At 40.7% G+C, this 14070-nt stretch overlaps 1 protein-coding gene across 1 annotated transcript in view; it reads right to left on the bottom strand.

Moving 5' to 3' along the window:
• LOC126092811 (formin-2-like) overlaps positions 1-14070 on the bottom strand; it is a 389713-nt gene that overhangs the window by 22477 nt on the left and 353166 nt on the right. Inside the window, exons 14-15 of the mRNA XM_049908540.1 lie at positions 10171-10380; positions 9456-9650 (exon numbers count right to left, since the gene is read on the bottom strand). Of these exons, the coding sequence (XP_049764497.1) occupies positions 9456-9650; positions 10171-10380 (405 nt within the window). The remainder of the gene's footprint in view (positions 1-9455; positions 9651-10170; positions 10381-14070) is intronic.

Raw genomic sequence — 14070 nt, 5'->3', positions numbered from 1 at the left:
ATTGTCCTCCAAAGAGTCCTGATTTGGCCCCATCCAATTTTCGTCTGTTTCCAAAACTTAATGAACACCTTTGAGGACTTCACTATGATTGCAATGAGGTGATGAAAATAGAGGTGAGGTTGTGGCTCTGCCAACAAAGTGATTCAATTTTACAGTGACGGTATCAATCAAGTGATCTCTCGTTGGGTTCAAATGGCTCTGAGCACTATGGGACTTAACATCTGTGGTCATCAGGCCCCTAGAACTTAGAACTACTTAAACCTAACTAACCTAAGGACCTCACACACATCCATGCCCGAGGCAGGATTCAAACCTGCGACCGTAGTCTCTCGTTGGGAGAAATGGGTTCATCACCAGGGTGACTGTGTTGAGAAATAAATATGTAGTCATGATGAATTAAGATGTAGAATGTTAATAACATTTGTCTTATTTAATAGGGCTTAAGAGTTTTCACATAAAAAATGTCGAGGCAACACTTTTCAGCTAACCCTCATAATAGCAGTACCAGTACTAGCACAAATAAAATAAAAATACTGATGGTAGAACATACAAAATATATTTATAAGTGTACAAAAGTAATTTTTCATGACACTGTAATCTGCAAGAGACAGAACACACTATCAACAGATTTATATACAGTCTGCATGGTTCAATAGATTGATTGATATGTTCATTAATCCCTATAGCAATACAAATTGTATGGATGTCATCAGTTATTGTCTTATGAACTAAAACATTCATGGGTTCTTACAACGTTTACCATTCAATTCTTACAATTTTTACAGGTCAATTCCTACGATATTTATAATTATGCCATATACTGTTGCTTTATATAGGCCATGTGGTACTTGTGTGTATTAAATAGCTAACTACAATTATTGTAAATACTCATTTCCCTTGTAACAACTTTAACTTAATAAATATGTTTTTAGCTTTTGGCTAAAGATACGAATTTCGTTTACAACTTTTATTTCCTGTGGCAGCCTTTTGTACAGTTTTAAGCCTTTATATAGTTCACTGTTCTGTGTTTTGGACTTGTTTTTCCTGTTTAGGTATAATTAGTGGCTACATCTAGTTTCATGGTCATGTTTTGAGCTGTTTGTAGCATACAGATCAATATTTTTCCTTACATACATTACAGTTGGGAAAATGCTTTCACGTGGGACAGTCAGAATTTCTAGTTTTTTGAATAAATCAGTACAATGGGCCCTGTTGCTGCTATTTGTTACCATCCATACAGCTCTTTTCTGAGTGTACAAGACAAACTGAATATTCTCATCACTTGTTCCCACAAAAAGATTCCATAACTGAGAACTGAGTGTGTATATCCAAAATACGTCATTCTGAGGCATAAAATATTGCAGACTGGTGCAAGTATTCATAGAGCATAATATGCTATGGATAGTCTCTTTGTTAAAGGTTTTACATGTTCTGTCCATTTCAACTGACAGTCTACCTTAAACCCCCAAAATTTGGTATCCTTACACATTCTATTATATCATCATTAATTGTTAATTTACCATCATTGTACCTTTTATTCAACCGGAAGTACATACAATTAGTTTTCTTTACGTTTCAAGTTACTTTATTTTTTAGTGACCACTTGTGAACATCTTTGATGGCTGCATTTGCCTTTTCTGTCAACTATGTTTAGGTTTTGGCTGTAATTGCTATGTTGCTGTCATGAGTAAATAGTATTTTTTCCAATAACTGATACTCTGCGGAAAATCATTAATGTAAATAAGAAAAAGGATTGGACTTAATATACTATCTTGTGGGATACCTATATTAATATTTTTTGGATCTGATATGTGTTTTACTAGAAATCCTTACATGAAATCTCAACATGCTGCCTCCAGTTTTCTAGGTAGGACTTAAACCACTTCTTAATGACATGTTTTATTCCTAGTAACTCTAATTTATGTAATAAAATTATGTGGTCTACTGTATCAAATGCCTTTGGTAAGTCCAAGAAAATTCCATTCACATGGTCACCTTCATCCAGCACCTCAAGAATGACCTTTGTAAGCTGTGCAATAGCTGATTCTTTACCTCTTTTGGGCCTGAAACCATGTTCTTTGCAAAGAAGGTAAAATTTATTTAGATACTGCATTAACCTATTTTTTATTACTTTTTCAATAATTTTGGAAATGGTGGACAGTAGAGAGATTGGTCTGCAGTTTTCTACATTTTCTGCATCACCATATTTAAGTATGTGTATAACTTTCAGTTTGTTTTAGGTGCTTGGGAAAACAGCTAGATTTGAATGATTCACTGATTATTTTTGTTACTGGAGCTTTTATGTGCTTTGTACATTCTTTAGGGACATTAGCTGGGATTTCATCTACACTAGTTGATCTTTTATTTTTTTTAATTGGTATATAACTTGTGCGATCTCTTTCTCAGTTGCCGGGTAGGGTGCCACTGAATTTGGTGGATGGTTATGCGTGGGTAAGACATGTGTGTCTGGAAAGTTCTGGTGTAATTTCTTAGCAATGCTGTTGAAGTACACATTTGCAAAGTTAGCTATTTCTTTGGGGTGGTTCATTTGTCTATTTTTGTTCTTAATTTGTGAATTCAAATGTTTTTGCCCTATGTTTGCTGTTTCCTATTTGATAATATTCCAGGCTGCTTTGCTTTTGTTTTCTGCCTGCAATACTATTTTACACTTTGTGAGTTTTTAGCAGATAGTACTACCTTTCTGTGGATTCTCTTGTAGTTTTTATTAAATTGCAAAAAGGCTGGGTCAGTCTGTCTATTTTTGATTGGAGCAAAATATGTAAGAGCTTCAAAGAATTTTTGATACCTCTGGTTGTCCACATATTTTTTTCTTAAGTTGCAATGATATTCAAAGTTTTGGGGAATGATTCCCAACTTTTAGTTTAAAAATGGACATGAAACTATTAAACATTTTGTTCACATTCATTTCTGCATCGAGTTCCTCCCACCCTTCATATTGTATCTGAGATGTAAATTCATGCAGGTTTGACTTTGAGAGTGGATTGTATATTCTGGTGAAGTACTATTAAACACTTAGTTTTACTTACCATGGTGACCTCTTAATTAGTTGTAATGAGTTACGAGATGGGTGCAAAAATGAAAGCAGGCTATTGTATTTGTATTTGTAGATATGTGATTAGAGCTCTGTCTTTTAAAGTTGGTGGAATTATTCAGTTCTTTTGTATAGTGAGGGAGACTATTACAAAGCTAGAATGAAATATTCACTCTACAGCGGAGTGTGCACTGATATGAAACTTCCTGGCAGATTAAAACTGTGTGCCAGACTGAGACACGAACTCGGGACCTTTGCCTTTCGCGGGCAAGTGCTCTACCGACTGAGCTACCCAAGCACGACTCACGCCCCGTCCTCACAGCTTTACTTCTGCCAGTACCTCGTCTCCTACCTTCCAAACTTTACAGAAGCTCTCCCTCGAACGTTGCAGAACTAGCACTCCTGAAAGAAAGGATATTGTGGAGACATGGCTTAGCCACAGCCTGGGGGATGTTTCTAGAATGAAATATTCACTCTACAGCGGAGTGTGCGCTGATATGAAACTTCCTGGCAGATTCACAGGAGAGCTTCTGTAAAGTTTGGAAGGTAGGAGATGAGGTACTGGCAGAAGTAAAGCTGTGAGGACAGGGCGTGAGTCGTGCTTGGGTAGCTCAGTCGGTAGAGCACTTGCCCGCGAAAGGCAAAGGTCCCGAGTTCGAGTCTCGGTCCGGCACACAGTTTTAATCTGCCAGGAAGTTTCATATTACAAAGCTGATTACTTGTTAATTCAAGGGACTTAGAGAAGGCGGCTCTTTGGTGGATTGTGCCAAAAGCATTACTGTTCAAGACAGATATACAGGGTTATTACAAATGATTGAAGCGACTTCACAGCTCTACAATAACTTTATTATTTGAGATATTTTCACAATGCTTTGCACACACATACAAAAACTCAAAAAGGTTTTTTAGGCATTCACAAATGTTCGATATGTGCCTCTTTAGTGATTCGGCAGACATCAAGCCGATAATCAAGTTCCTCCCACACTCTGCGCAGCATGTCCCCATCAATGAGTTTGAAAGCATCGTTGATGCGAGCTTGCAGTTCTGGCACGTTTCTTGGTAGAGGAGGTTTAAACACTGAATCTTTCACATAACCCCACAGAAAGAAATCGCATGGGGTTAAGTCAGGAGAGCATGGAGGCCATGACATGAATTGCTGATCATGATGTCCACCACGATCCATCCATCGGTTTTCCAATCTCCTGTTTAAGAAATGCCGAACATCATGATGGAAGTGCGGTGGAGCACCATCCTGTTGATAGATGAAGTCGGCGCTGTCGGTCTCCAGTTGTGGCATGAGCCAATTTTCCAGCATGTCCAGATACACGTGTCCTGTAACGTTCATTTCGCAGAAGAAAAAGGGGCCGTAAACTTTAAACTGTGAGATTGCAAAAACACTTTAACTTTTGGTGAATTGCGAATTTGCTGCACGAATGCGTGAGGATTCTCTACCGCCCAGATTCGCACATTGTGTCTGTTCACTTCACCATTAAGAAAAAATCTTGCTTCATCACTGAAAACAAGTTTCACACTGAGCGCATCCTCTTCCATGAGCTGTTCTAACCGCGCCGAAAATTCAAAGCGTTTGACTTTGTCATCGGGTGTCAGGGCTTGTAGCAATTGTAAACGGTAAGGATTCTGCTTTAGCCTTTTCTGTAAGATTTTCCAAACCATCGGCTGTGGTACGTTTAGTTCCCTGCTTGCTTTATTCGTCGACTTCCACGGGCTACGCGTGAAACTTGCCCGCACGCGTTCAACCGTTTCTTCGCTCACTGCAGGCCGACCCGTTCATTTCCCCTTACAGAGGCATCCAGAAGCTTTAAACTGCGCATACCATCACCGAATGGAGTTAGCAGTTGGTGGATCGTTGTTGAACTTCATCCTGAAGTGTCGTTGCACTGTTATGACTGACTGGTGTGAGTGCATTTCAAGCACAACATACGCTTTCTCGGCTCCTGTCGCCATTTTGTCTCACTGCGCTCTCAAGTGCTCTGGCGGCAGAAACCTGAAGTGCGGCTTCAGCCGAACAAATCTTTATGAGTTTTTCTACATATCTGTAGTGTGTCATGACCATATGTCAATGAATGGAGCTACAGTGAATTTATGAAATCGCTTCAATAATTTGTAATAGCCCTGTATATCAATGAGATGGTAAATGAGACAGCATGACTACTTGTCTGTACATAGCCAGGATAGTAATGCATAAGATACTTAAGTATGATCAGGAAGCCTAACATTGCAGATACAGTGTAGAAAGATATCACTGCTGTAAACAATAGCTGATAGTAAAAGTGTTTGTACAAGTCCCTTTGTCAGGTACAAAGAATAGAGCTTCTTATATTTCTATAAGAAATAGAGAGATTAAAAATGTAAGACATTTCTAAAAGTTTGAGCTGAAGAGCCTAAAATGCTTAACAAGGACCATTAGCTTTTTGAATGGATTGAGCTTTGATGAAACATTCAGAGCCCATTTTAATAACACACACTTGTAAGCAATGAGTTATGGAAAAGTCACCCTGAATCCTGGGTTAGGTTAGACTTACCAGACAGAATGATAAGGAAAGAGTGATTGTTGGAGACTACACTGGACAAGATTTTAAAACCTCAAAGCTAAAGGTGTAAATAGGATAGTAAGTAAGACAGAGATTACAGGCGCCTCTTGTCACTCTGTACTATCACATTCTCTAATTTATTAATTAGCTACTTCCTAAAATCATTCCCTGAAATGAGTCCGTTTTGTCTGTCATGGCTCCTAGAGGTGACTCTCCTCACTATAAGACTTGCCCTATGCACCCTCCTACAACCATCTATACCAGCCCTGTAACTGGCAAAACATATACCATCAAAGGGAGAGCCACCAGTGAAGCAACACATGTCTTGTACCAGCAGTTATGTAAACACTTTATGGCCTTCTAAATTAGTATGTGTATCATAAAGTTATCAGTTAGGATGAATGGGCATAGGCAGTGGGTGACATGACAGCTGTGACCTTGGTGCCACTTTGATTCTCCCCTCTAACATGAGTTTCAAGGAACTACACAGAGGGAACTGGTGTTATAGCGTGCCTTCAGTTCTCACCACCCATCTGACCTTAATTAGTGTTAATTTCTGTGGTCTCAGAATTTCTTTTCAGTAACTATTTCTTTCTTCTCTCCTTTTTTGTTTTCTGTATGTTTTATCCCCCCTGCCCTCTCACATGTCTACCATGTACACTCCCGGAAATGGAAAAAAGAACACATTGACACTGGTGTGTCAGACCCACCATACTTGCTCCGGACACTGCGAGAGGGCTGTACAAGCAATGATCACACGCACGGCACAGCGGACACACCAGGAACCGCAGTGTTGGCCGTCGAATGGCGCTAGCTGCGCAGCATTTGTGCACCGCCGCCGTCAGTGTCAGCCAGTTTGCCGTGGCATACGGAGCTCCATCGCAGTCTTTAACACTGGTAGCATGCCGCGACAGCGTGGACGTGAACCGTATGTGCAGTTGACGGACTTTGAGCGAGGGCGTATAGTGGGCATGCGGGAGGCCGGGTGGACGTACCGCCGAATTGCTCAACACGTGGGGCGTGAGGTCTCCACAGTACATCGATGTTGTCACCAGTGGTCGGCGGAAGGTGCACATGCCCGTCGACCTGGGACCGGACCACAGCGACGCACAGATGCACGCCAAGACCGTAGGATCCTACGCAGTGCCGTAGGGGACCGCACCGCCACTTCCCAGCAAAGTAGGGACACTGTTGCTCCTGGGGTATCGGCGAGGACCATTCGCAACCGTCTCCATGAAGCTGGGCTACGGTCCCGCACACCGTTAGGCCGTCTTCCGCTCACGCCCCAACATCGTGCAGCCTGCCTCCAGTGGTGTCGCGACAGGCGTGAATGGAGGGACGAATGGAGACGTGTCGTCTTCAGCGATGAGAGTCGCTTCTGCCTTGGTGCCAATGACGGTCGTATGCGTGTTTGGCGCCGTGCAGGTGAGCGCCACAATCAGGACTGCATACGATCGAGGCACACAGGGCCAACACCCGGCATCATGGTGTGGGGAGCGATCTCCTACACTGGCCGTACACCACTGGTGATCGTCGAGGGGACACTGAATAGTGCACGGTACATCCAAACCGTCATCGAACCCATCGTTCTACCATTCCTAGACCGGCAAGGGAACTTGCTGTTCCAACAGGACAATGCACGTCCGCATGTATCCCGTGCCACCCAACGTGCTCTAGAAGGTGAAGTCAACTACCCTGGCCAGCAAGATCTCCGGATCTGTCCCCCATTGAGCATGTTTGGGACTGAATGAAGCATCGTCTCACGCGGTCTGCACGTCCAGCACGAACGCTGGTCCAACTGAGGCGCCAGGTGGAAATGGCATGGCAAGCCGTTCCACAGGACTACATCCAGCATCTCTACGATCATCTCCATGGGAGAATAGCAGCCAGCATTGCTGCAAAAGGTGGATATACACTGTACTAGTGCCGACATTGTGCATGCTCTGTTGCCTGTGTCTATGTGCCTGTGGTTCTGTCAGTGTGATCATGTGATGTATCTGACCCCAGGAATGTGTCAATAAAGTTTCCCCTTCCTGGGACAATGAATTCACGGTGTTCTTATTTCAATTTCCAGGAGTGTATAATGCACTTGGCTTTTCCATCTTGTTAACTCTTGCATAATCTTTGGCCAGTAAGCTCTGCTACTGCTCATTACCCACCTTCCATCTTTCAAGCTCTCAGATCTTCAAATCTTGTCCAGTGCAATCCTCAACGATCAATCTTTCCCTCTCACCCTGTCCGTAAGTCTCCCATGATCCAGGCTTCTGGGGAACTTTTCCATAACTCTCCTCTTTCCTTAAACCTCACCAGACCTTTTCCCTCATCCATCTTCCTTCCCCTTTCCCCTTCAACTCTTCTGCCAGGAGGAGCCACTGACTTTTTTTAAAAGTTTTGCACAAAATATGTTAGAAAAATGTCAAAAGTTTGTTTTGTGTTTCCAAAATAAAAATCTGAAGTGATTTAGTGATGCCATTACCTTCTCACGTAAAAGCGGATATTTAAAGAAGCTGACCAAATGAAGACACAAGCTATTAAAGTAATACATTAGAATACTCAGTGAGTAGATCTCGGCAGCTTAGCCTGCTAAGTGATTGAACTGTTTTACTTTAATAGAATTTAATTGTTATAACGTCAAGTTTAACACATATATTTCAGAACGACACAACACATATAAGTCACAGAGTAAGTTGACAAGCAAGACATGTGTACACATTAGCATTCGAATGAGCACTGAGTCCCAGTCTAGCGGCCGCTGCTCGGCTGGCCGCTTAGGTGGCACAGCTGCTGTATGGCTGGCAGACAGCGCCGCACGTAGAGGACACGCGTAATTGTGCGGCGGCGCTTTGAATGATCGGCGAGTCACAACATTAATAAAAGAATTCATATTCTGTTATGAAAGTTGTTGGTCCCCAGCAAATGAATCTAAGCTTTGTAGTCTGGCAAGTGGATGAGGATCATATATTATCAGTAGACCTTCTATCATATCAAAGTCTGAAGGCTACAATGCAAAGGAATGTCAGGACTCACTCATACTGGCAAGTGTTAGAGACCATACCAACCAAGTTATAATAGAAAAATGAAACCTGAATGACGACCTCTTGTTACCTGAAATACATGTCAGTGCACCTTACATGCATTCTTGAGCTCTAAATCAAATCTAAATGACAGGTTAGAAGATTGTGCCAGGCTTAATTTCATATAGTGCTTATGTGGACTACCAGTTATTGGCTAAAGATATCTTCCATAGAGACTCATATGAATTCCTGTTCTTGTGGCTAATCTCACATGCACTTGAAATTGTAATCCGTAACATGTCATTTCATAGGTAGCGAGATAGTTACACAGTAAACTGCATATTATCTTCTTTTTAACAGACATGTTCAGTAATATTTCAACTTTATTTCAAACTTGCTGACCTTGAGTCACTAAATAGATTGTTCATGTCATGAATAAATCAGATTACTGCCAAAGTTTTTAAGGAAAACATAAACAACAGAATGGTCCAGCAAACAATCCTGAGACATTAAACAATACTTACACAAGAACTTTAAGTCTTCCTAGTACACTGACTGCTCAGCCTGTGTCTATAAGTCATGGCTCTGCTTGACAAAATCCCATGTTATTTGCATCTATGACAGAACTATAGCAACACTAGTGTACTATTATCATAATTAATCTTCACTAAAACTCTCTCATACTCAGTAGTCAGTACCATTTCCGGTCCAGTTCAGAAACAAAGAAAACAGGTCAATATCTGGATGTACTTTGCCTTTCTTTAACCTCTTTTTCCTAATTTTTATATACTTATAAACAAGAAGTTTACATAAAAATTTTACATGAAAACTACTTACTTTCATGTATGCTCTTACAATAAAATGAAGCAACGTAACACTATTGTCTTTGCTCTTGACATCACGTAACTTTGCCAGAATTTCTAATCCAAATCCATCTGCCTGTCCACGTGTACGATTTCCACCATTCATATAATTTCCCAGAGCCAGTATAATGCTGAGTACTGTCTTCAGACTTTCTGATGTTGTCAAAAACTGGAAAACAAAGAAAATCTTTCTGAACATTCTCACATATGAGTTTACACACAAAATATTTTTCTTGTATGAAGTTATAAACTGACTAATACAGTGTTTGTAAAATGAATTACTTACTGATTTATAAACATGTTAGGTCTCAAAACATTTGAAGGATGCTTCAGAATATTGTAACTTAATCATTATTTTCCTCATTAGCTCATAAACAATCCTCGAATAACTGCATAACTTAGTGTAATACTATAAGGCATTTAGAGAAAATAAAACAGCAGTTATTTGGCATTTGGAAGACAGTTAATGAATACTCACAAAATGGTGCTTCTCTTATCAAAAGATAATTTACTAACTAGAAACAATTAATTAGCTTTAATTTGAAAAGAGATTATTCATTTGTGTGTGCTCTTTCACCTTCTCAAAAAAACTGTTCAGCTCTTTTCTTATTAATAAATTTCTTCCTATTTCTAAATCTGCTATGTTTATCACTGGTAATTTTCTGCTGGTAATTTTTGTGATAAATTACCTGACAAGTGGATTTTAAGTTGTTCAGTTTACTTTCAATAGAAGATATACCATCTTCAAAGTCTGACTGGAACATGAAACATGCAATGCGTTCAGCAAAATTTGGTATTTCTGCAAGTTCATAAAGGAACTGTTCCGGCTTGTCAAGTGGAATATTTGGGTTAGTTGCAACATGATTCCGAATTAATGAAAGCTCTTCTTCGGTTGGTCTCTGAAATATAAGATATTCATTGCTTTAATAATTGCACAATTTACAACATTTACATAATATGTCTTTGAAATATTGGGGAAGAAAGTGAAATAATGATCACTGACTTCTAAATGTGAATCCCACAGTAACAAAGCAATTCAGTTTCACATTGGAAATTTATTTTTAAAAATGTGAATATAGAAGAAACCTCAGATATGAGACTGTACAATATTGTAAATATTAGACTATTTCTATATATCAAACAATGGAAAACCCAGAATGGAATGTAGCAGCACTATGAAAAGGATAGTTGCTACTCACCATATAGCCATAGAGATACTGAGTCGCAGATAGGCACAACAAAAAGACTGTCACAAAATGAGCTTTTGGCCAACAAGGTCCTTGTTGAAAATAGACAACAGACAGACAGACACACAAACACAACTTGCACACATATGACAACAGCCTCTGGCAGTTGAAGCCAGACTATGAGTAGCTGTGCATGATGGGGGAGGCAGCAGGGTGGGGGTAAGGAGGAGGTGGTGGTGGAGAGGGAGGGGGAGGCATAGTAGGGTAGGGATGGAGGATGGTAAAGTGCTGCCAGTGGGAGCATGCAGGGACAAAACGGAGAGAGGGTAGGGCAGCTAGGTGCTGTTGGGAGGTTAGAAAGAGGAGAGGGAGAAAGATGGGAGGGCGGGTTTGAGGAAAAGGAGAAAAGTAAAAAGACTAATGCATTGGTGGAATAGAGGGCTGTGTAGTGCTGGAATGGAAACAGGAAAGGGCCTAGATGGGCAAGGATAATGACTAATGAAGTTTGAGACCAGGAGGGTTACAGGAACGTAGGATATATTGCAGGGAGACTTCCCACCTGCGCAATTCAGAAAAGCTGGTGTTGGTGGGAAGGATCTGGATGGCACAGGCAAATGAAGGTTTTCATGGCCTGTCAATGCTCTGAAATTTCCCTGGGTTTCTTGAACGAACCAATAACATTGTGTTTGTAACATTATTGGAATGGATAAACACTCCTCCCACCTTCCGATGACAGTAACACCTGAGAAAATTTTAGACTATTGCATGAATATGTTTAGTAATTTTTTTATTCATGGATATCCTTTCCTTCATTAATTTGTTTTTAGTTCAGATGTATAATAAGTTTCTGGACTGGGATTCAAAGGATGAAGAATACTGCTATTAATCAAAACCAAAACTGTCGTGATTATTTTTTCTGTGGAGTTTGTAGTAATTTGTCTCAGTTTAGTTGTTGTGGAAGTACAACACAAATCATTAATGCTGACCCAGGTCATTTGTCTGGAAATGTTACAAATGAGTAACTAGAACTACTGTGTCACATTTCTTGAGTTTTGTTTACAACCAATGAATTAGATCAGCAGTACAGTTTGTTTGTTTTGTTTCTAGGGAACAAAAACAACTAGGGTCATACATGCACACAGCAGTAGAACACTCTCCTACTGAACAAACAGTACAAGCAAGCTTATGCCAATAAATTATTGTAATTGATATTTCTAATTCCTGTCAGAATGCTACAGAAGAATGCTGAAGATTAGATGGGTAGATCACATAACTAATGAGGAGGTACCGAACAGAATTGGGGAGAAGAGAAATTTATGGTACAACCTGACTGGAAGAAGGGATCAGTTGTTAGGACACATTCAGATGCAACAAGGGATCACCAATTTTGTAGTGGAGGGGAAACGTGGGGAGTACAAATCAAAGATGAAGACCAAGAGGTGAATACAGTAAGCAGATTCAACAGGATGTAGGTTGCAGTACTTACTTTGAGATGAAGAGGCTTGCACAAGGTAAAGTAGCATGGAGAGCTGCATCAAACCAGTCTTTGGACTAAACAACAACAACAACAACAACGCCTTTCAGCTCGATGTGATTTGCACAGTATCTCAGAAATCAATCTAAATCTACATTTATATTCTTCAAGTCATCCTGCAGTATGTGGCAGAGAATGCTATGTGTACCATTGTCATTTCTCCCATTTCCTTTTCCACTCATGAATGGTGCACAGGAAGAATAATTTTTGGCTGGCGATTGTTGGTTTTCAGCTCGACTCCCTCTAACTTTACTTTCATTGTCTTTATGTGTGACACATGTAGGATGAAGTAACATATTCTTTAACTTCTCTAATAACAGACACTGATAAGTTTAACAGCAAACCACTCCACAGTTCATAGTGACCCTCTAGTAGCACTGCCACTGAAATTGGATGAGCATTTCCATGACAGTTTCATGCTTGCTAAATGAATCTGTGACAAAATGAGCTCCTCTTCATTAGATCTTTCTATTTCACCTCTCAATCATATCAGGTAAGAATTCCATATTCCATGATATAAGAACATGTGGCATCTGTTCTTATGGAAATGTCTGAAAGAACAGACACCATGGGGAATCCACAGCTGTGATACAGATTATGTAAATTGAAGGTGGAGGGGAAGAAAAGAAAGGAAAGCGAAGGGACTGTTTATGTCAGCTGCATCAGGACTTTATGCGAATCAGCATCAATAAGTGAAAATGTGTGCCAGATTGGGATTCGAATCTGTGATCACCTGCTTACTAGGTAGTTGTGTTAACCAATGCACCACACACACACAGCGTTTGTCACAGATGCATGGATTACCTTGCCGTGTCTCTTGGTCAACCTACATTGCTCCTGGTACCACCTCTCTACAGTCCCTGTCCATGTCCTTAATACTTGCTACTTTGAGATTATCACAGGAGGACAGATGTAATTGTGTACCCACATTCATGTAATTGATTTGCCTTGATGGACAATGAATCTACCATCTCCAATGCAGATCCACAGTTACGTCCGACATCAACGCAGCAAGCATGGAGGACATGGACAGGGACTGCAGAGAGGTGGCGCTAGATGGGAATAAGGGTTGGCCTAGAGACATGCTGAGAAAATCCATGCAATTGCAATAAACAATGAGTCCAGGTGGTGCAGCAGTTAATCTAACTGCCTAGGAAGCAGGAGATCCCAGATTTGAATTCTGGTCATGGGCACATTTTCACTTGTTGCCGCTGATTCCACATCAAGTCCCATGCAGCTGACAGCAATGGTCCCTTCTGTTTTCTTTCCTTTCTCCCCCCAACTCCCACCTTCAATTTACATAATACGATCCCACATTCATTAGCAATACTCACAAGGGAACCTCCCCATCGCACCCCCCTCAGATTTAGATATAAGTTGGCACACTGGATAGGCCTTGAAAAACTGAACACAGAACAATCGAGGAAACAGGAAGAAGTTGTGTGGAACTATGAAAAAATAAGCAAAATATACAAACTGAGTAGTCGATGCGTAAGATAGGTAACATCAAGGCTAACGTGAGCTCAGGAGCGCCGTGGTCCCGTGGTTAGCGTGACCAGCTGCGGAACAAGAGGTCCTGGGTTCAAGCCTTCCCTCCAGTGAAAAGTTTAATTTCTTTATTTTCGCAAAGTTATGATCTGTCCGTTCATTCATTGACGTCTCTGTTCACTGTAAAAAGTTTAGTGACTGTGTTTTGCGACCGCACCGGTAAACCATACGATTAGTAGACGAAAGGACGTACCTCTCCAACGGGAACCGAAAACATTTGATCGCAAGGTCATAGGTCAACCGATTCCTCCACAGGAAAACGCGTCTGATATATTCTATACGACACTGGTGACGGCATGTGCGTCACATAACAGGAATAT

This window comes from Schistocerca cancellata, chromosome 7, assembly GCF_023864275.1.
Source record: "Schistocerca cancellata isolate TAMUIC-IGC-003103 chromosome 7, iqSchCanc2.1, whole genome shotgun sequence".
In the NCBI taxonomy this organism is placed as follows: domain Eukaryota; kingdom Metazoa; phylum Arthropoda; class Insecta; order Orthoptera; family Acrididae; genus Schistocerca; species Schistocerca cancellata.
The sequence above is the reverse complement of the archived record's forward strand: the minus strand, read 5'-3'. Positions and strand labels throughout refer to the sequence as shown.